Source organism: Rhamphochromis sp. 'chilingali', assembly GCF_963969265.1.
Source record: "Rhamphochromis sp. 'chilingali' genome assembly, chromosome: 20".
In the NCBI taxonomy this organism is placed as follows: Eukaryota; Metazoa; Chordata; class Actinopteri; order Cichliformes; family Cichlidae; genus Rhamphochromis; species Rhamphochromis sp. 'chilingali'.
Window position 1 is genome coordinate 13,799,995 of NC_137947.1, and position 18,321 is coordinate 13,818,315.

General features: G+C 35.7%; 1 protein-coding gene across 1 annotated transcript in view; it reads left to right on the plus strand.

The window, feature by feature from the left end:
- Positions 1–1,435: 1,435 nt before the first annotated feature.
- The window catches only part of eys (eyes shut homolog), a 182,577-nt gene continuing 165,691 nt past the window's right edge, over positions 1,436–18,321 (plus strand). The window contains exons 1-6 of the mRNA XM_080868851.1: positions 1,436–2,192; positions 2,678–2,794; positions 7,128–7,324; positions 8,166–8,293; positions 8,943–9,057; positions 10,621–10,780. Coding sequence (XP_080724977.1) covers positions 1,448–2,192; positions 2,678–2,794; positions 7,128–7,324; positions 8,166–8,293; positions 8,943–9,057; positions 10,621–10,780 — 1,462 coding nt within the window. The 5' untranslated portion in view covers positions 1,436–1,447. The remainder of the gene's footprint in view (positions 2,193–2,677; positions 2,795–7,127; positions 7,325–8,165; positions 8,294–8,942; positions 9,058–10,620; positions 10,781–18,321) is intronic.

The following is an 18,321-nucleotide window of genomic DNA, read 5'->3' on the forward strand; positions in this document are numbered from 1 at the left end:
AAAAAAAAAAAGGTTTAATGTACAAATTAAATTTCTTTGAATATATATTGAGTTTTTTAAGAGCTTTTTCTATTATCTCATAATGACATTCATTGATTTCTTTTCTCCTGTTTTATAATTATGAGACGTTTGTGAGGTGCTTTGTTTTACAGTATAGTTACAATATTCTGGCAAGAATCTCAATCATGTGTTTTTTGGTGCTTTTACACTAAAACCAACAGACTGCCAAAATGACATCTTTTTACAACGCATCAGTGTCCTGTCTGTCTGGCCACTTTTTTTGCCACCACGAAATTGCCGGACCCAAAATTGGAACTACTGTAACTATGGAGAAGGATCACATCTGTCACATTTTCTCCCCACACACAATGACCACAACTTCTGCTATAGAACTCTAATGTACGGGTTTCATACTTTTTGAAGTGTAGGCTTATTCACCAGCACCGCTCGCACCAGATAGAAAACATCAAAATGCTGAAAAAATAAAGGGATGCTCTGTTGCTATGAATGAATCCTTTCATATCTAATCTCCTTTGATTCATTGTCAATGTAAAAATACTGAACTTTAAATAAAAGTTAATTAAAAAACGAATAACTACATGTAAATGGCCATTGCACAGGTGCTGGTAATTATTATTCTGCAATCACTAAACCTATCCCACATTTTGTCTTCTTTTATTACAATTTTAATTCAATATTTTTTTCTCACAAATCAGCTGACAGGTTTCCAATTTGTTCGGTGAAACACAATAGTCATCCTCATCTCGTGTAAATGAAGTCTTCTGGGTCCCCACAGAACCCCCAAGACAATACTTGCAATCTCATTCATTTTATCACTCCCTCTTCTATTGATATTGGTGTTCCATATTCAGCGTTTTATTACTTATCGCCATGCAGTTATTCATATCAGCCCTTGTGAGCTGATCAAGAAGCAGAGTTTTTCTTGCAGCGAGGCTTCTCTACTTTGTTGTTTTATCTGGCGCACACGTATGAAAAAGGCCTGAGGGAGGAAGACGATGCTGTCTGCTTTAACTCATCTCGCTGCCTGACACTGAGGTATCAGGCACCAGCAGGGGAGAGAGAATATTTTATCTGACATTGTCACTCTCTGTAGAAACCTCCGGGAGGCTGAGGCTGCTGTGACACACTTGGTGGTCAGCAGCACTGCATATGATTATAACAGTTCCTGCTACCCTCGCAGAAACCATAGGTCTGTGGTGTTATTCTAAAATGAAATCTTCATAATAACAGCATGGGCTCAGTCACTTCTAGTGCTCTGGGTAAAGTTTTAAGCAGCAACAGTGTGTAGCCGTAAAACATATTTTAAAAAATCTCTTTGTTTTCTTCAGGCGATTGCTACTCTGGTGGACTTTGGAGTAAAGCATCACATAAAGTCGTTCTTAAAAGTCCCAAACTGATTTGGATTAAATACAGAGAAAGAGGAGACATGAGATCGTCATTGTTTCACGTGAGTCTCATTTTTGTGGCCATTCATATGATCCACTGCCAAATCCTTTGCAACAGGCAACCTTCAACCGAATGGCACCTTAAAAAAAACACCATCCAAATGAATTGGACTCTAATAGGGAACATCTGCAGGAGTGTTTCTGAGTGTTGGGATTCCCAGCAGGGAGACGAGTCAAGTGAGCAGCCTTTCAACTTCCCACAGATATGCCCACTTCAGCTACAACATGGAGACAAACTGCTGATGTCTGCTGATGAAACACTCAAGTCATATGGCATCAAACTCCTAAATGTGTCAAAAGAGAACTTTGAAAGCTGTTCTGCAACAGGACAGAGAGAAGATCAGTTTCTCTTCCCTCACAACATAAATGAAAGAGAGCAAGTCGATGCCAGGTGGCTCATGCCGGGTCACCGTTATTTTATTGCGCTGCACGAAGGAGACACGCAGCTGTGCACGCTAGGTTTGAGGCTGAACGTCACAGTTAAAACCCAACTTTGTCGGAGCTCCCCGATGCTTCGACTTTGTTCGGGGAACGGTGTCTGTCAAACAGGAGTCGGAGAGAGTGCATTCCACTGTCGATGTCACCACAAGTATTCCGGGAGGTTTTGTGAAAAGTTTGATGCTTGTTTGGATAACCCCTGTGAAAACAAAGGAGTCTGTTTGAGCAATGGATCGACAGATCCACACTACAGAACATATAAGTGTCTGTGTCCTCCACATTTTACAGGTGAGCACAAATGTCACTGATCCCATTTAATGAGTTCTCGTAATTGTTTGAATAAGGGCTTGGTCAGAGCATCTAAAAATAGTCCTATACATCACTTGTGGCTGTAACATGTTGCATTTGCTACAAAATCAAAGTTTGTAGAAGAAGTGTTTCTGAGAGACGTACTCATGTGCTGAAAGAACGTAAAAGCAGCTTCTCAATTATGGATTTATTGAACACATCAAGTTAATGTTTTTCACCATAACCCTCCGACACACTCATGTAATGCAAACAGAATAAATTTTTACATTGCTTGCATTCCAGATGACTTCCTTTTTTAAGCTCCTTGCTGAATTATCTACAGTAATGACTTTTTTTCTTTAACAAAATTAAAATCAAAGGCATTAGACCTCCGTGCATGCAAGCAAACTTGATTCTGCTCATCTACTGTTTTTTTCTGTGCCTGGTCCTCTGTGAATAATCATCTAATGGGCTGTTTGTTTTAGGGGTTAACTGCTCTGAAATCATTGGGAAAGCAAACTGTGACAGCATCTGTGAAAATGGGACATGCCTTCAAATATCACCTGCATCCTTCAAATGCATCTGTGACAATGGTTTCTCTGGTAAGCATCTCTTATTTTAGAAGGCTGTTTATATAACGTAGATGGACTGTCTGGCTCAGTAACAATGAAGAGCTGCTCTTTAAACAGCATGTCACAGTTTTAATCACTACCAAGCAAATCACACAGTTTACTGCAATTCTGTATACAAAGCACAATGGAAAGTGTTTTTCCCTCACCTCCCAGAACCATGTAATTTCCCTCAAACAGGAGGGCTATCTTCAAATCATCATAAATCATAAAAAGATCAGCATTTCCTTGTGGGCTATAAACTTGATCCCACTCGATGTTATATTTGTCATCATAATATATGAAGGGGCCACTTCAAATCAAATACCTCATATTACAACCAGTGATGTGCCGCTCTAAAGGGCCTGGGCTATACTGCTAGCTAACGGAGCATGCCGGAGTTAATAAAATAAAGGTTTACGGCAATCAGGTAAAATGTAATTTATAGTGTATTGTTTCTGCTGAGAGCGCAAAGATAAAAATGAATGTTATTCAGTGCTCGTTATTTGAAGAATAAGTCCCATTTATGATAGTATTTATAATTGCCTTTTACAGGTGGCACACATCAGGCTTCCAAGTTCAGGATAAAACGAACGCGTCACTTTTTTCGGTCACAACAGGAACAACACGTGATGTAAAGTTGATACACATTAATATACATCTGAGAACTGGATATAGTTATGTGGAAATCCATCACTTTTCTTCTGCTCTGCTCATATTCACAGAGACAAATTGCATGGTTATATTATATTTAGGCTTAGGGTTAAAGTAGCTGATCCCCGTCTCTAAGAATCACTTACAAAAGCAAATCAAAGAGCATTGTGACACATTTTTCACTCCCAGCCAAGACCATCCACTTCAGAGACAGTGCTGGACGCTCATGTATAGGCGCTGAGTGGGACTTTTGCTGTGGCGAAGATGTATGGCACATTAGTGATTCACTCATTATTTAGTCTCATCCGCTGTATTTTTGTATAGTCGGGTCAATCGTTATCACACACAAATGGTTACAAGACCTAGATGCTCTTCGGGCTGCCCTCGATATCACTCTCTGCTGTAAAAATCAAGCCTGCAATGAACTTTCTGGAGTAAAATCTCCAAGTGGCTTTTCACATTGATTCATTGTTTTGTTTGGAGCACAATTTGTCCTGGCAGCATTCTTGAAGTGTCACAGCTTCGCCTTTCGAGTCCAGCCCATGCTTTCAGCTTATTATTTTAGAGATGTTGTTTCAAGGTTACTTCCAGTACTGTTTGGCATATTCTTTTTTCTTTATAACAAGAGATTATTAAGGCCATACAAAAGAAGGAGAAAAAAAAAGTCATTTTAAAAGGTATTCTTGGATGTTTTGTGAAATGGCTCTGAAGATTTAAAAGAGAAAAAGATTACTGTAGCAAGATTACAGGATAATTTTCAAAATCTTTGAAAGAGGAAATTATCACTTTGCCTTCATCCCCTTGTTGGTAGTGAATGCCAGATACCTGCTGAATTGAATACTGAATATTTTCGATCAGGTAGAGGACATTATACTTATGTTAGTTCCTTAATGCAACACCGGTGGACTAGACTGTATGTTAAATTTGGTTCACATGAACTTTATCATATTTTCCTTTTATTCAAGTCTGAATTGCTCTTTGAAATGTAACTTTTTTCTCTAACTACAGCATTAGGAGTGAAACTAGTGGGGAAAAAAAGAGTCAAATGATTTTTGTGTTAGCTGTTTTTTGCTCTTGTTTTGTTTTGTTTCATGTAAAAGAAGCATTTTGCAAGCCTTTTAACCCAAGCTGTCAGTGATGACAGTATAATGATCACCAGCTACTTACATTTGTTAAAACCAAATAGTTGGCCCTATTAAAGAAAACATCTGCCCTTGTTTGAAGTCAAATAGATAATTCCTATAATTTCCATCAGAAACAAATTGTGGACTTACATGCTCTGACTGCTTTTGCAGCTTCTTGTAATTGGCTTTAATTGCTGCTGCTCCCTCAAATAAGCAGACTCCACTGGGTGCTTTCGCACAGTCATGGTGTCTTGGTGTCCCATCAGCTTCTTGGGAGTTCTGTAGAGCTCGTGCTTCCTTTACCTCCCTGCTGCAGTTGGCTCATTAATCAAGTGGAAGTTAGTGGCTGCTCCAGTGCTGGCTGCCCTCACAGGCCAAAGTCTATGCGCAGAGAATAATGAGCCAAACTCATGGGATGTTTCAAATGAGATTTTCTTTTGATTTGACTGTCTTCTACTCTACCTCTAGGGCATTTGTTGTTAAGTATTACCATCTTTATAAGACCATTTTCATTTGGAATATGGTGTTAATTGTTTCTAAAATCTTGTTGGTAATAAAGTCAAGTTTTGTAAGTTTAATTTGGTGTATATATGCAGTCATTAGCCTTGTTAAACTGTTTTAATTAGGCATTGACATGCTGGTGTTTTATGCATATTAGATGGATGCAATTCAAAGTCACTGCAGAAACAATGGTGTTTTAGATGAGAGCACAAATGTAAATGACTGTAATAAATATATAAACCATCGTCGGTGTTAACTAACATTGTTAGCATTTTACAGAGGGAATTATCATTATTATGCTTCATTAATACATATGAGAGATGGAAATTCTACAGGAAAGCAGTTTGTAGAGGTGCAGCTTTGAGTGGACCAGTTTTGAAAACTCAATTTCTGATGTAAAATGAGCTGAAGCAAAAAGCAAACTCTGAAGTTGGGTACAGTAAGATTGATGCCCACAGAGGAGGCTAGGAGGAGCCTCTGGGACATGAGCACTTGTATCAGCAGGGGGATTAAAGAAAATATGCAAAAAAAAGAAGTCACTAGAAAGATAAATGTGTAGGTGTCATGTGAGAAAGGAAAAAAAAAAACCTCACAAGGGAATAACATCAAAATTTATTCACCTTGACCTTGCAGTGATTTCAGTCTAATTTTATCCTTTGTGCACAATATCACTGCAGCATTACTTTGTCCCTGGTTAAGTTCACAGTTGTGAAATTAAACTGCTGGCTAGAGCTTAGGTCAAAGTTACTTTATCTAAGAAAATGCTTACAATATGCTGAAAGCTGTGGCGCTCACTACTTAGTAAAATGCATGTTTATCAGTTAAAAATCTGTGTTAACTTTAATTTGGTGTATATCAAATGATGTATAAATAATAAAAAAAAATAACACTGTGTTGTGCGCATAAAAAAATTTAATAATACAGCAGAATTTAATGAATAAACTTGTATACTTTTTAAAAAATAAAAAATAAAATGAGAACAGTGAAATATGAGAATAAAAATAAAATAGTATTTGAGCTGTAGTATAAAACTGTTCCAGGACATTTACCATGCGTTAATAAAAATCGATACAGCAGTTTACTGTGAGATTTTGTGTGACAATATTATATTGATACAAGGGCACTAAATATAGATATTTAATTAAATAAGTTAAAATACTCTGAAAATACTGCGAACTACAGGGTTCATCTCATGCGCCACCATCCTGAGGTAACGTTAGCTGAGCAAACTTAGATTAAATCACAGCAACCAAAAACAAACGAACACAAAAAAATCATCCAACACACTGGGACGCCTGATAGGAAGGAACCTGTCTACAAACAGTCGCAGTCTGACTTTGACTGACTGCAATCGCTGACTGAAGTTTTGTAAATAATTGCCATCTAATTTATAAATGTAGGCATATTCCTAACATGTTGCCATCAGTCTGAATCAATCTTTGGCTGCCAGCTGGTTGTATTCTGGTTATAATTCAATAAAACAGGAAGGTTGCTGAGCACAAATGTAATAGTAAAATATGATTTTTTGTTAAATGTGAACTTCTGCCTATATAGACAGCAACAGATATGTAATTTTAAGCAGTATATTACAGGTAAATGCTGTATTTTTTTTTTTTAAATATTACATTTAACTGTGAACATCACCCCATTCCATCTAATGGTACCATTTATGTCAGGTTTGCAGCAACAACATAAGAAAAAGTAATAATAAGTTCCATAGTCTTATCTTATTGAATAACACAGATATTGTCATAGTTTAACTTTGAGGGTATAAATTGCAGGTGAAAAAAGGTGATAAATCACAATATGTGATATTTCAATAATCGGCATATCACAAAATGTTGAAAAAACTGCAATAAACAAACGTCTGCATTTCATTTCTGGTGTGAAAATTCTTTGAAGTCATTCCATGCTTGTTAATTTCCATGTTTAATATTTGAGATTCAAGAGTATACAGAATAGTTAAATTCATGCTATGCTAAGAACGCCAGTAGACGCAGTATAGTTTCTAAATAAAAGTGCAGTAATCTATTTTGCTGGTTTTGCAGGCCCACCGTGTGAGAAGAGGAAAGCCTCCTGTGACCCAAATCCATGTAGAAATGGTGGTACATGTGAAGAGAGTCCCACAGGATTTGTTTGCCATTGTCCGGAACGATTTGCGGGCCTCTACTGCGAATCTCGAGTTAACTTCGATTGCAAGTCGTACCCATGTCAGGAGGAACAAATGTGCACTGCAGGGGATCGCGTGAGGACTTTATTTCCCTTATTTGTTTTCCCTCAGTGGGACGTAAACAAGAAATGGCACATGAAAATTAATAGTGTCTTGAAGCGAGATCAAATGCCTTCATTCTAAAAGCTCCGGGAGCAATTAATATTTCCCGGTGAAGATGAGCTGTGGGAAAGGGTGTCTGCTTTCTCTAACATTTTGATTGAATGACCCAGTCCATATTTAAGTGCCAGTTTGAAATGGCTCTCATCAGAACCTTTTTGTAATTGGATGCCTGCTGCAATTTGCACCTTTCACGGGAAATGCTAGTATACTCATACATTTTGCAGAGGTGGTAGTGTTTCTAATGCTCTAGAGGATACTCTGGGGAAAATACAGCAGTGGTCTAATTGTCTTTCTCTACGACCTTTGTTTTGTTCATTACAGTTTGCCAAGTGCACTACACATTTTCGAGACCCACCTAAGGATACCCGAGCAGAGAAGAGTAAAGAGGACATTTATCAACATAATGCACATTATTGCTGCTGCTTGACATATATATTTTTTCCTAGAAGCATAATCTGTTTGACTTTGAATTACAAGAACATTAACATTTGTTAGCCTCTCATATCTAAAAACCATATTAAAACAAATGTAAAACCTATTATTTATTTAGATTATATTTAATGAAAGTGTAGACGTCTGTAGCAAATATAACTGTGACTCAATGAAGGCCCATTTTTATCACTACAGTGATTTGCTCTTTTATTGATAATGTTCCGTGTTCCTACACTTGGAAATCGAATGTACCTTTTGTGTAATTTAAGCGTCCTATCCCAGGCTTGCAGGTGATCTAGGTTGTATTGCTTCTCCCATGCAGGGCTCTGAATGTGTCTGTGCAGATGGTAGTGCGGCCACAGCGTGCAAGAGGCAGAACAGCCTGTGTAGTCCATCACCATGTTTGAACAATTCCACCTGTGTGTCCAGGGGAAATGATTACATCTGCAGGTAAGAGGGAGATCTAATAATAGGAACATCAGAGTCTCTTCTTGAAGATGATTCGCGTTTCTTATGAATGTGTCTCCCTCTGAGAATGAATAAAAATGTGATTTTTTTTTTTCCACCTTTTGATGTGAGGAGGATTTAAAGCGGTTTTAAAAGCTCCAGGAAGTCATTGTTGAGAGTTGAAACAGAGACTTAAATGCTTTTCCTATGAAAACGTTTCCATTTCATGCCATTCATTTCTGCCATCTTTCAAGATATCCAGATATTAAACTGTACCAGACCACAAAACAGATAAACTGGTTTAATTTGTTTATCAGATAACAACTCTCACACAAGAAATTTGACTAAATAAGAACCAAATATAATACAAATATAGGGAAGTGTATATTTGGCATATTATACAGTATAGTTAATTTGATTCACATTAGAGCTTGATTTGGTATGATACGCTAACATCGCTAAGCATTTCAGAAAATGGGTAAAAAATGCTAACCTGATTAGCGACACGCCCCTGTCTTTATCAGAATCAGATCATGCGGAAAACTGAATTAGAATCCCAGAAATCTCGTATAAAGAAACAACACAGCATTGCTTGTTAGTGCTTAAAGCTCAAGGTGAATTGATTTTGATGACACTGACCGCCTCTCAACAGATGTCTGAGTGGGTTTTCTGGGAAGAATTGTGAAGAAATAATTGACTACTGCAGTCTGCTCAATATCAGCTGCCTAAATGAGGGATTGTGCTTGAGTGTAATTGGCGGATATCAGGTAAGTAATTCAAGGTTTCAGTCATAATGAAATGCAATAAAGCCCACGAAATATGACTCATGACGCATACAGAGTCGACGCAGCGTGAACTCATTCATAAGTGTTGTTAGGATTCATAAAATAAATGTTCTGTTTCGGTAGTAAGATTTTTAAAAATCTTTTTTGTGATAAAAACATGGGAGTGGTCCACTCTTCGTTATTGCATTTGATCATTTCCAGAGTAATATTGATCTAAATGGTGTATTGTAACCTTTTGCACTTTTCAGAAATTTGAGCATGTTGACCTTCCTGTGAATCTGTTTGGTGTGTGGCTTTTTTGTTAGCAAATATTCATTTTTAGACTATAAAATCTGCTTTAATGATGCAACAGTTATGCACTGGATCGATTGTAATGATGAATGCTTCAGAATGGCAACTATTGCGTGATGTTCTTACAGTTGTCCCTGAATATAAAGTACATATAGTACAAATACAGAGATAAGACCTGGTTTAGACATGTTTAAATGTTTGGGGGGTTTTCTAATGTTGTCTATATGACAGTGAAATACAAAGAGAATTACAGAAACATCAGTGGTAGTTCTATGACTACAGAAAGCAGTAATCCAATTCTAAGTCATTAAATCCTGGTGTATATGTGGAAGCTTTGTTCAGACTGACAGGTCTGGGTCTAATTTGCCTCCCAGTTTCTCAGTCTTCTCAAATGTCTGCATTTTTTACAACACCTGAGAGTGCTCTGTAATGCCCCATAGCTCCTAATTATTCTCCATCAGTCTTGTTCCATTAGACCACTGATAGGGTTCTTTATCTACGATCTACTTTTACATGCTTTATGTTGGTGCACGTTTGGTCAGAGATAGTCAAAAATTGTTGCTAACTGCAAGTGCAAGTTTTTCTTTTAATGTTTTCTTATATTTTTGTGACTTTTAGGGTTTGAATGTGAATAAATATTTACTGTGGGTAGTAATAAAATGGTTAGTGTGTCGTGTAGAAGCTCCATATGCACAACTGGAGATAACATAAAAATCATTTTAATGCTAGATATAGAGAGTAGTGTTTGTGTTTTTTCTCTTTGTAACACCTCGTGTTTGTGACAAAGAAACATCTGAGGTGCACATTTAGAGTGAAACCCTGTTTTAGCTTATTTGGATCAGATTTTTCTTATTGTCCATCCAGGATTTTAGTCTTCACAACTGCGTAATTGAATTTGCGTTAATGAAAAGGCAAAAAAAAAAAAAAGTACTATGAATTTTTATTTAAAGCTGTTCACTGAGTTCTGACTGTCAAAAATTATATTAATCTCCATTATATCGTGGTGATGGTAGAAATCTTGGTTGAAAACGTCTCAAAGCCAATTAAACCATCTTTAATATCTCTCGAAGTAATTTTTGGTGAACTGAAATTTATTTGAAGCTGTGATTTGTTCATTCATCTCCAGGCTCAAAATGTGCACGATTCAATGATTTCTCTCTAATACAGTGTGCTCTGTATGATACATTTTATTATAGATTGATGTATACTCTACTATATTACTGATCTTATGAATAATTTTCTGCATTCCTGCAGTGTGTTTGTGCCCGGGGTTGGGTTGGAGAATATTGTCAATATGTGGGTGATGCCTGTCAGATAAAGCCAAACAGCTGTTTGAATGGGGCAACATGCATTGCAACAAATCAGCCAACATCTCCCCCTCAGTACTCCTGCAAATGTCCCCTTGGCTTTACAGGTGAGATATCTTTGTTTTATTATCTCTTTTTGTTCCTTTTCAGTGAGTCTGTCCATCTGTCTCCTGGCAACAGACTTCTGTCTCCTAATTTGTACACACAGTTGTGGAATGCCGGTTATGGGATGAGGAATGACTGATTCCTTAACCTTAATGTTTGGGGAAAATCTGATGTAAAACTGGCAGAGGCTGACAGATACATGGTGTTGACATTTCTTGACATCTTGTTATATAAGCACCAACCAAAGTCACGACACACAAAGCCACGGAGTGCTATCGTTTTCTGAATATTTTACTATTTTAAGATAGCCAATCCGCAGTCCACATGCAAGACATTTGACATGGAGCTTTCATGCTAAGAGCAAATCATAAATTATACATTTTGACTTTTGTTGGTGGTTTAAAGCAAAAGGCATAAAATCCATAAAGAACTTATGAGATGCTCATGTATTCCATTAAAAGTACATAACTGGTATCATGCTTGAATGTCGTCTATAGTGACAGAAAATGTTTTTTTTCTTCTGTTTTCTTTGTTTTTTTCTCATTAACTGGCAAGTGTGCATTAAAATTTTATGTCACATAAAACCACTTTGATAGGGAAATCTACTCTCCACTGTCACTTTGTCATAGAAGCAATGCATTATGCATAGCTAGCAAAAAAAGACATACAAACATGGTCAAGGTGTTCATGAAGAGTTCAGACATCAGTCGATCATGTTACATATTTGTAGACGCACAATGTTAACCCAACCTTAAATCCATAGATGGATCCCCAAACACAAACAAACCTCGTGAGAATATGTTCTTGATCTTTCTGTGGAACGTTTTTAAAATATAAATCCATAAATCAGCCATATGCTAATATCCACGCAGCTTCCATCAAGCAATCTCGAAACCGTCCCCCTGCCTTGGCACATAGCAGGGTTAGCATTGTAGTTCTGTTATAGACGTCTAATGCTGTAATTTCTTTTTCAAGAATCTGATTTAATTAATATCTCAAAAGACCGAACCACAGCTGGCTCAAGGGCTGCTGTTCCATAGCTGACCTCTGACCTCCCGGGGGAGTAGAACAAAAATAAAAAACAAAGAAAACATCCCTGGGGTGACCTATACATTTTTTATTTGCGGTAGTAGTATTAGTACCATTTGTTCTCAATCTGCTGCACTACCTGATGTAGCCTAGAGGCAAAACTTTTTTAACTTTGTCTAGAGAAGCACAAAACTAGCAGCTACCGCTAAGAACATAAGTGTTCTTGTCTCCCAAGTGGAAATTAATTCTACAATATCTAATTCAGGCCAGAGATTGGTGGTAAATCACAAGCCAAGCACAGATTTAAAGCAAAATCCAGTAATATTTGCGATATGACTTTTTTATTTGTTTTACCTTGAATCTTATTTATCAGCGGCCTCGCCTGCTCGACATTTCTACGGCCTGCTGCTGATTGTGTTTAATCCAAGTAATCTGGCAAACTGCTTCCTAATTAGCTGCCAGCTCGGAACATGGGCAAAACTTGTTAAGCTATCAGTGACAGTGGTTGAATAAACAATGCAGAGGCACGAAAAAACAAAAGGAGCAGTTGTAGAAAAGAAGATTAATCCTTTTTTATTTACCATGCTTAAAAAGGTTGAGCACATTCACAGAGACAGACACAATGTGATTAGAAGTTGTATTCTTTATCTCGGTCACAGCTGTCATTGTACTTCATAGCAGAAGATCATGTTTGAAGAATTGTTTATCTAAACAGTTCAATCTGCCGAAGAAAGAAAGACTCTTTTCATCTGCTTTTCTCGGTTCGCTGTATCATGCTTTTATATGATTAGCAAACCATCACAGTGATACAAAATATACACAGCTCTGTTTAGACCTAGTTACATTATTTAAGACGTTCATCGACACAAAAATGGAATGACACAGATTGTCATCGCTACCAGACATTACACTTACTGTAAAGGTTGTAATGGTACAGCTCTGAATTGTTCCTCTGTTGTTTTACTACTTAAACAGCCAGCACATGTGATTTTTTTCCTATCTGGTGCACTCAGGTTTTGGCCTATAGCACATTTCACAATCTTGCCTTAAGTCCTGACACACTCAGCTGTCAGTCAGATAAGCCCTTACATAGCACTACATGAACACGTTTTGGCCCCCTCCCCGTTCAAAGCTGAAATCTGTTGCCACTTCAGTAATGGAAAATTGTCTCTTACACCATGGCACTTCTTAGTGACTGATAGAATTCATCATTTTCTGGCATCTCAGGACTTTTGCGGTGGAATTTCTACCCATGCAGGATAGGAAGGCCAATTTAATTTCAAGCTTCGCCCTGAAATCCCACTGTACTCATCATAGATTATAACTTAGGATACATTACTCAACCCCGGCATCCAGGTTTCCTTGTGGAAAGCTTTATTTTTCATATTTATGTGGACTCTTATGTATTTTTAATTAACTATAAGGTTAGATGCTAGTATTTTGTCCAAAAGATTCAGGACTGTGCAATTAGAAAACAGTGAAATGTGCATATATATATATATATATATATACATATGTACATATGTACATATGTGTGTGTGTGTATATATATATATATATATATATATATATATATATATACACACACATATGTATGTATGTATATATATATATATATATATTATGGAATGCCCTTTAGGAAAATATTATATATATATATTCCAACCAAAGTCTGAATATATAGAATGATCTTTTGAATATATAGAATGAAACTTGAATATATAGAATGAAACTTGAATATATAGAATGATCTTTTGAATATATAGAATGAAACTTGAATATATAGAATGATCTTTTGAATATATAGAATGAAACTTGAATATATAGAATGATCTTCTGAATATATAGAATGAAACTTGAATATATGGAATGATCTTTTGAATATATAGAATGAAACTTGAATATATAGAATGAAACTTGAATATATAGAATGTATGAACCTCATTTTTAGAGATGACGTGTTTCTGAATTCTCTGCCTTTACAAAATGGCATCAGCTGAACAATTTCAGTACTTTTTAGAGCTTGACAACTGTTTTGCGACAGCTGTTCAAATTGCAAATTTCCATAGTCCACTAGTTGTATCCTGTGGTTGTACAGTGTTCGAACATTTACTGACAACATTTGAGATATGGCCATCCAACTAAACCCCAAGTCTCGCATATCAGTCAGCTGAGTAGCTGGTATGTTGTACCTAAAAGAGTTAGAAACAAAAGAAGAAATATGTTAACTTCTTTCTTATTTCTTGCATTCATTATCTTGTTTGCCATCTCTTGACTCTTTCAAGTGCCATACACATTACGAATGAATTTGTTTCCATTTTTATCACTTACCTTGACCTTCCTCTTTGAGATGTAGAATGATATAATGAGCCCATAACATGTGCTTCAGCTTCTGCTCGAAGTGTTAGCTCAGTTGACATCTCCATCAGTGATTGATAAATTCCCTCAAGAAGTGTGCATAATCTTCTCCCAGAAACATTTTGTTGAACATTATTCATGAGCACTAGAAATGTTGCAATAATGAAAACGTGTTCTTCAAGGTGATGTAGTATAAATTCAAATTATTTCTACCATTTGCAATTTGAACAGCTGTCGCAAAACAGTTGTCAAGCTCTAAAAAGTACTGAAATAGTTCAGCTGATGCCATTTTGTAAAGGCAGAGAATTCAGAAACACATCATCTCTAAAAATGAGGTTCATTCAAGCTTCATTCTATATATTCAAAAGATCATTCTATATATTCAAAAGATCATTCTATATATTCAAAAGATCATTCTATATATTCAAGTTTCATTCTATATATTCAAGCTTCATTCTATATTTTCAAAAGATCATTCTATATATTCAAGCTTCATTCTATATTTTCAAAAGATCATTCTATATATTCAAGTTTCATTCTATATTTTCAAAAGATCATTCTATATATTCAAGTTTCATTCTATATATTCAAGCTTCATTCTATATTTTCAAAAGATCATTCTATATATTCAAGCTTCATTCTATATATTCAAAAGATCATTCTATATATTCAAGTTTCATTCTATATATTCAAAAGATCATTCTATATATTCAAGTTTCATTCTATATATTCAAAAGATCATTCTATATATTCAAGCTTCATTCTATATATTCAAGTTTCATTCTATATACTCAAGTTTCATTCTATATATTCAAAAGATCATACTATATATTCAGACTTTGGTTGGAATATATATATAATATTTTCCTAAAGGGCATTCCATTATTATGGAATGCCCTTTAGGAAAATATTATATATATATATATTCCAACCAAAGTCTGAATATATAGAATGAAGCTTGAATATATAGAATGAAACTTGAATATATAGAATGAAACTTGAATATATAGAATGAAACTTGAATATATAGAATGATCTTTTGAATATATAGAATGAAGCTTGAATATATAGAATGATCTTTTGAATATATAGAATGAAACTTGAATATATAGAATGAAACTTGAATATATAGAATGATCTTTTGAATATATAGAATGAAGCTTGAATATATAGAATGAAACTTGAATATATAGAATGATCTTTTGAATATATAGAATGAAACTTGAATATATAGAATGATCTTTTGAATATATAGAATGAAGCTTGAATATATAGAATGATCTTTTGAATATATAGAATGAAGCTTGAATATATAGAATGATCTTTTGAATATATAGAATGAAACTTGAATATATAGAATGATCTTCTGAATATATAGAATGAAACTTGAATATATAGAATGATCTTTTGAATATATAGAATGAAGCTTGAATATATAGAATGATCTTTTGAATATATAGAATGAAACTTGAATATATAGAATGAAACTTGAATATATAGAATGAAACTTGAATATATAGAATGATCTTCTGAATATATAGAATGAAACTTGAATATATAGAATGAAACTTGAATATATAGAATGATCTTTTGAATATATAGAATGAAGCTTGAATATACAGAATGATCTTTTGAATATATAGAATGAAACTTGAATATATAGAATGAAACTTGAATATATAGAATGATCTTCTGAATATATAGAATGAAACTTGAATATATAGAATGAAACTTGAATATATAGAATGATCTTTTGAATATATAGAATGAAACTTGAATATATAGAATGTATGAACCTCTTTTTTAGAGATGATGTGTTTCTGAATTCTCTGCCTTTACAAAATGGCATCAGCTGAACTATTTCAGTACTTTTTAGAGCTTGACAACTGTTTTGCGACAGCTGTTCAAATTGCAAATTTCCATAGTCCACTAGTTGTATCCTGTGGTTGTACAGTGTTCGAACATTTACTGACAACATTTGAGATATGGCCATCCAACTAAACCCCAAGTCTCGCATGTCAGTCAGCTGAGTAGCTGGTATGTTGTACCTAAAAGAGTTAGAAACAAAAGAAGAAATATGTTAACTTCTTTCTTATTTCTTGCATTCATTATCTTGTTTGCCATCTCTTGACTCTTTCAAGTGCCATACACATTATGAATGAATTTGTTTCCATTTTTATCACTTACCTTGACCTTCCTCTTTGAGATGTAGAATGATATAATGAGCCCATAACATGTGCTTCAGCTTCTGCTCGAAGTGTTAGCTCAGTTGACATCTCCATCAGTGATTGATAAATTCCCTCAAGAAGTGTGCATAATCTTCTCCCAGAAACATTTTGTTGAACATTATTCATGAGCACTAGAAATGTTGCAATAATGAAAACGTGTTCTTCAAGGTGACGTAGTATAAATTCCAATTATTTCTACCATTTGCAGTTTGAACAGCTGTCGCAAAACAGTTGTCAAGCTCTAAAAAGTACTGAAATAGTTCAGCTGATGCCATTTTGTAAAGGCAGAGAATTCAGAAACACATCATCTCTAAAAAAGAGGTTCATACATTCTATATATTCAAGTTTCATTCTATATATTCAAGCTTCATTCTATATATTCAAAAGATCATTCTATATATTCAAGTTTCATTCTATATATTCAAGCTTCATTCTATATATTCAAGCTTCATTCTATATATTCAAGTTTCATTCTATATATTCAAGTTTCATTCTATATTTTCAAAAGATCATTCTATATATTCAAGCTTCATTCTATATATTCAAGTTTCATTCTATATATTCAAGTTTCATTCTATATTTTCAAAAGATCATTCTATATATTCAAGTTTCATTCTATATATTCAAGTTTCATTCTATATATTCAAAAGATCATTCTATATATTCAAGTTTCATTCTATATATTCAAAAGATCATTCTATATATTCAAGTTTCATTCTATATATTCAAGTTTCATTCTATATTTTCAAAAGATCATTCTATATATTCAAGTTTCATTCTATATATTCAAGTTTCATTCTATATATTCAAAAGATCATTCTATATATTCAAGCTTCATTCTATATATTCAAAAGATCATTCTATATATTCAGACTTTGGTTGGAATATATATATAATATTTTCCTAAAGGGCATTCCATAGTATGTGTGTATATATATATATATGGCTAACCGAAGGTCGGACGGTCCTGATCCCCAAGGACCCCAAGAAGGGAGCGGTCCCCTCCAACTACCGACCAATAACCTGCCTCAGTACTACATGGAAGCTCCTGTCAGGCATCATATCGGCTAAGATGAACAAGCACATGGGTCAATACATGAGCGGGACACAGAAAGGAATTGGCAAGAATACCAGAGGTGCAAAACACCAGCTACTGGTAGACAGAACAATCAGCCGAGACTGCAAGACCAGACTGACCAACCTGTGCACTGCCTGGATTGATTACAAGAAGGCCTATGACTCAATGCCCCACAGCTGGATACTGGAATGCCTAGAATTGTACAAGATCAATGGGACCCTAAGAGCCTTCATCAGGAACTCAATGGGGATGTGGCGTACAACACTAGAGGCCAACTCCAAGCCCATAGCACAAGTTACCATCAAGTGCGGGATCTACCAAGGAGATGCTCTGTCCCCACTGCTGTTCTGCATAGGCCTGAACCCCCTCAGTGAGATCATTAACAAGACTGGCTACGGATACCGACTACGGAACGGAGCAGTTGTCAGCCACCTCCTGTACATGGATGACATTAAGCTGTATGCCAAGAGTGAACGAGACATCGATTCACTGATCCACACTACCAGGCTATACAGCAATGACATTGGAATGTCGTTCGGACTGGAGAAGTGTAGTCGGATGGTAACAAAGAGAGGGAAGGTAGTCAGAACTGAGGGGATTGAACTACCAGAAGGCAACATTGCAGACATAGAGGACAGTTACAAGTACCTGGGGATCCCGCAGGCAAATGGGAACCATGAAGAGGCCGCTAGAAAGGCTGCAACCACCAAGTACCTGCAGAGGGTCAGGCAAGTCCTGAGGAGTCAGCTGAATGGTAAGAACAAGATCCGGGCCATCAACACATACGCCCTGCCCGTGATCAGGTACCCTGCTGGGGTAATAGGCTGGCCAAAGGAGGAGATAGAAGCCA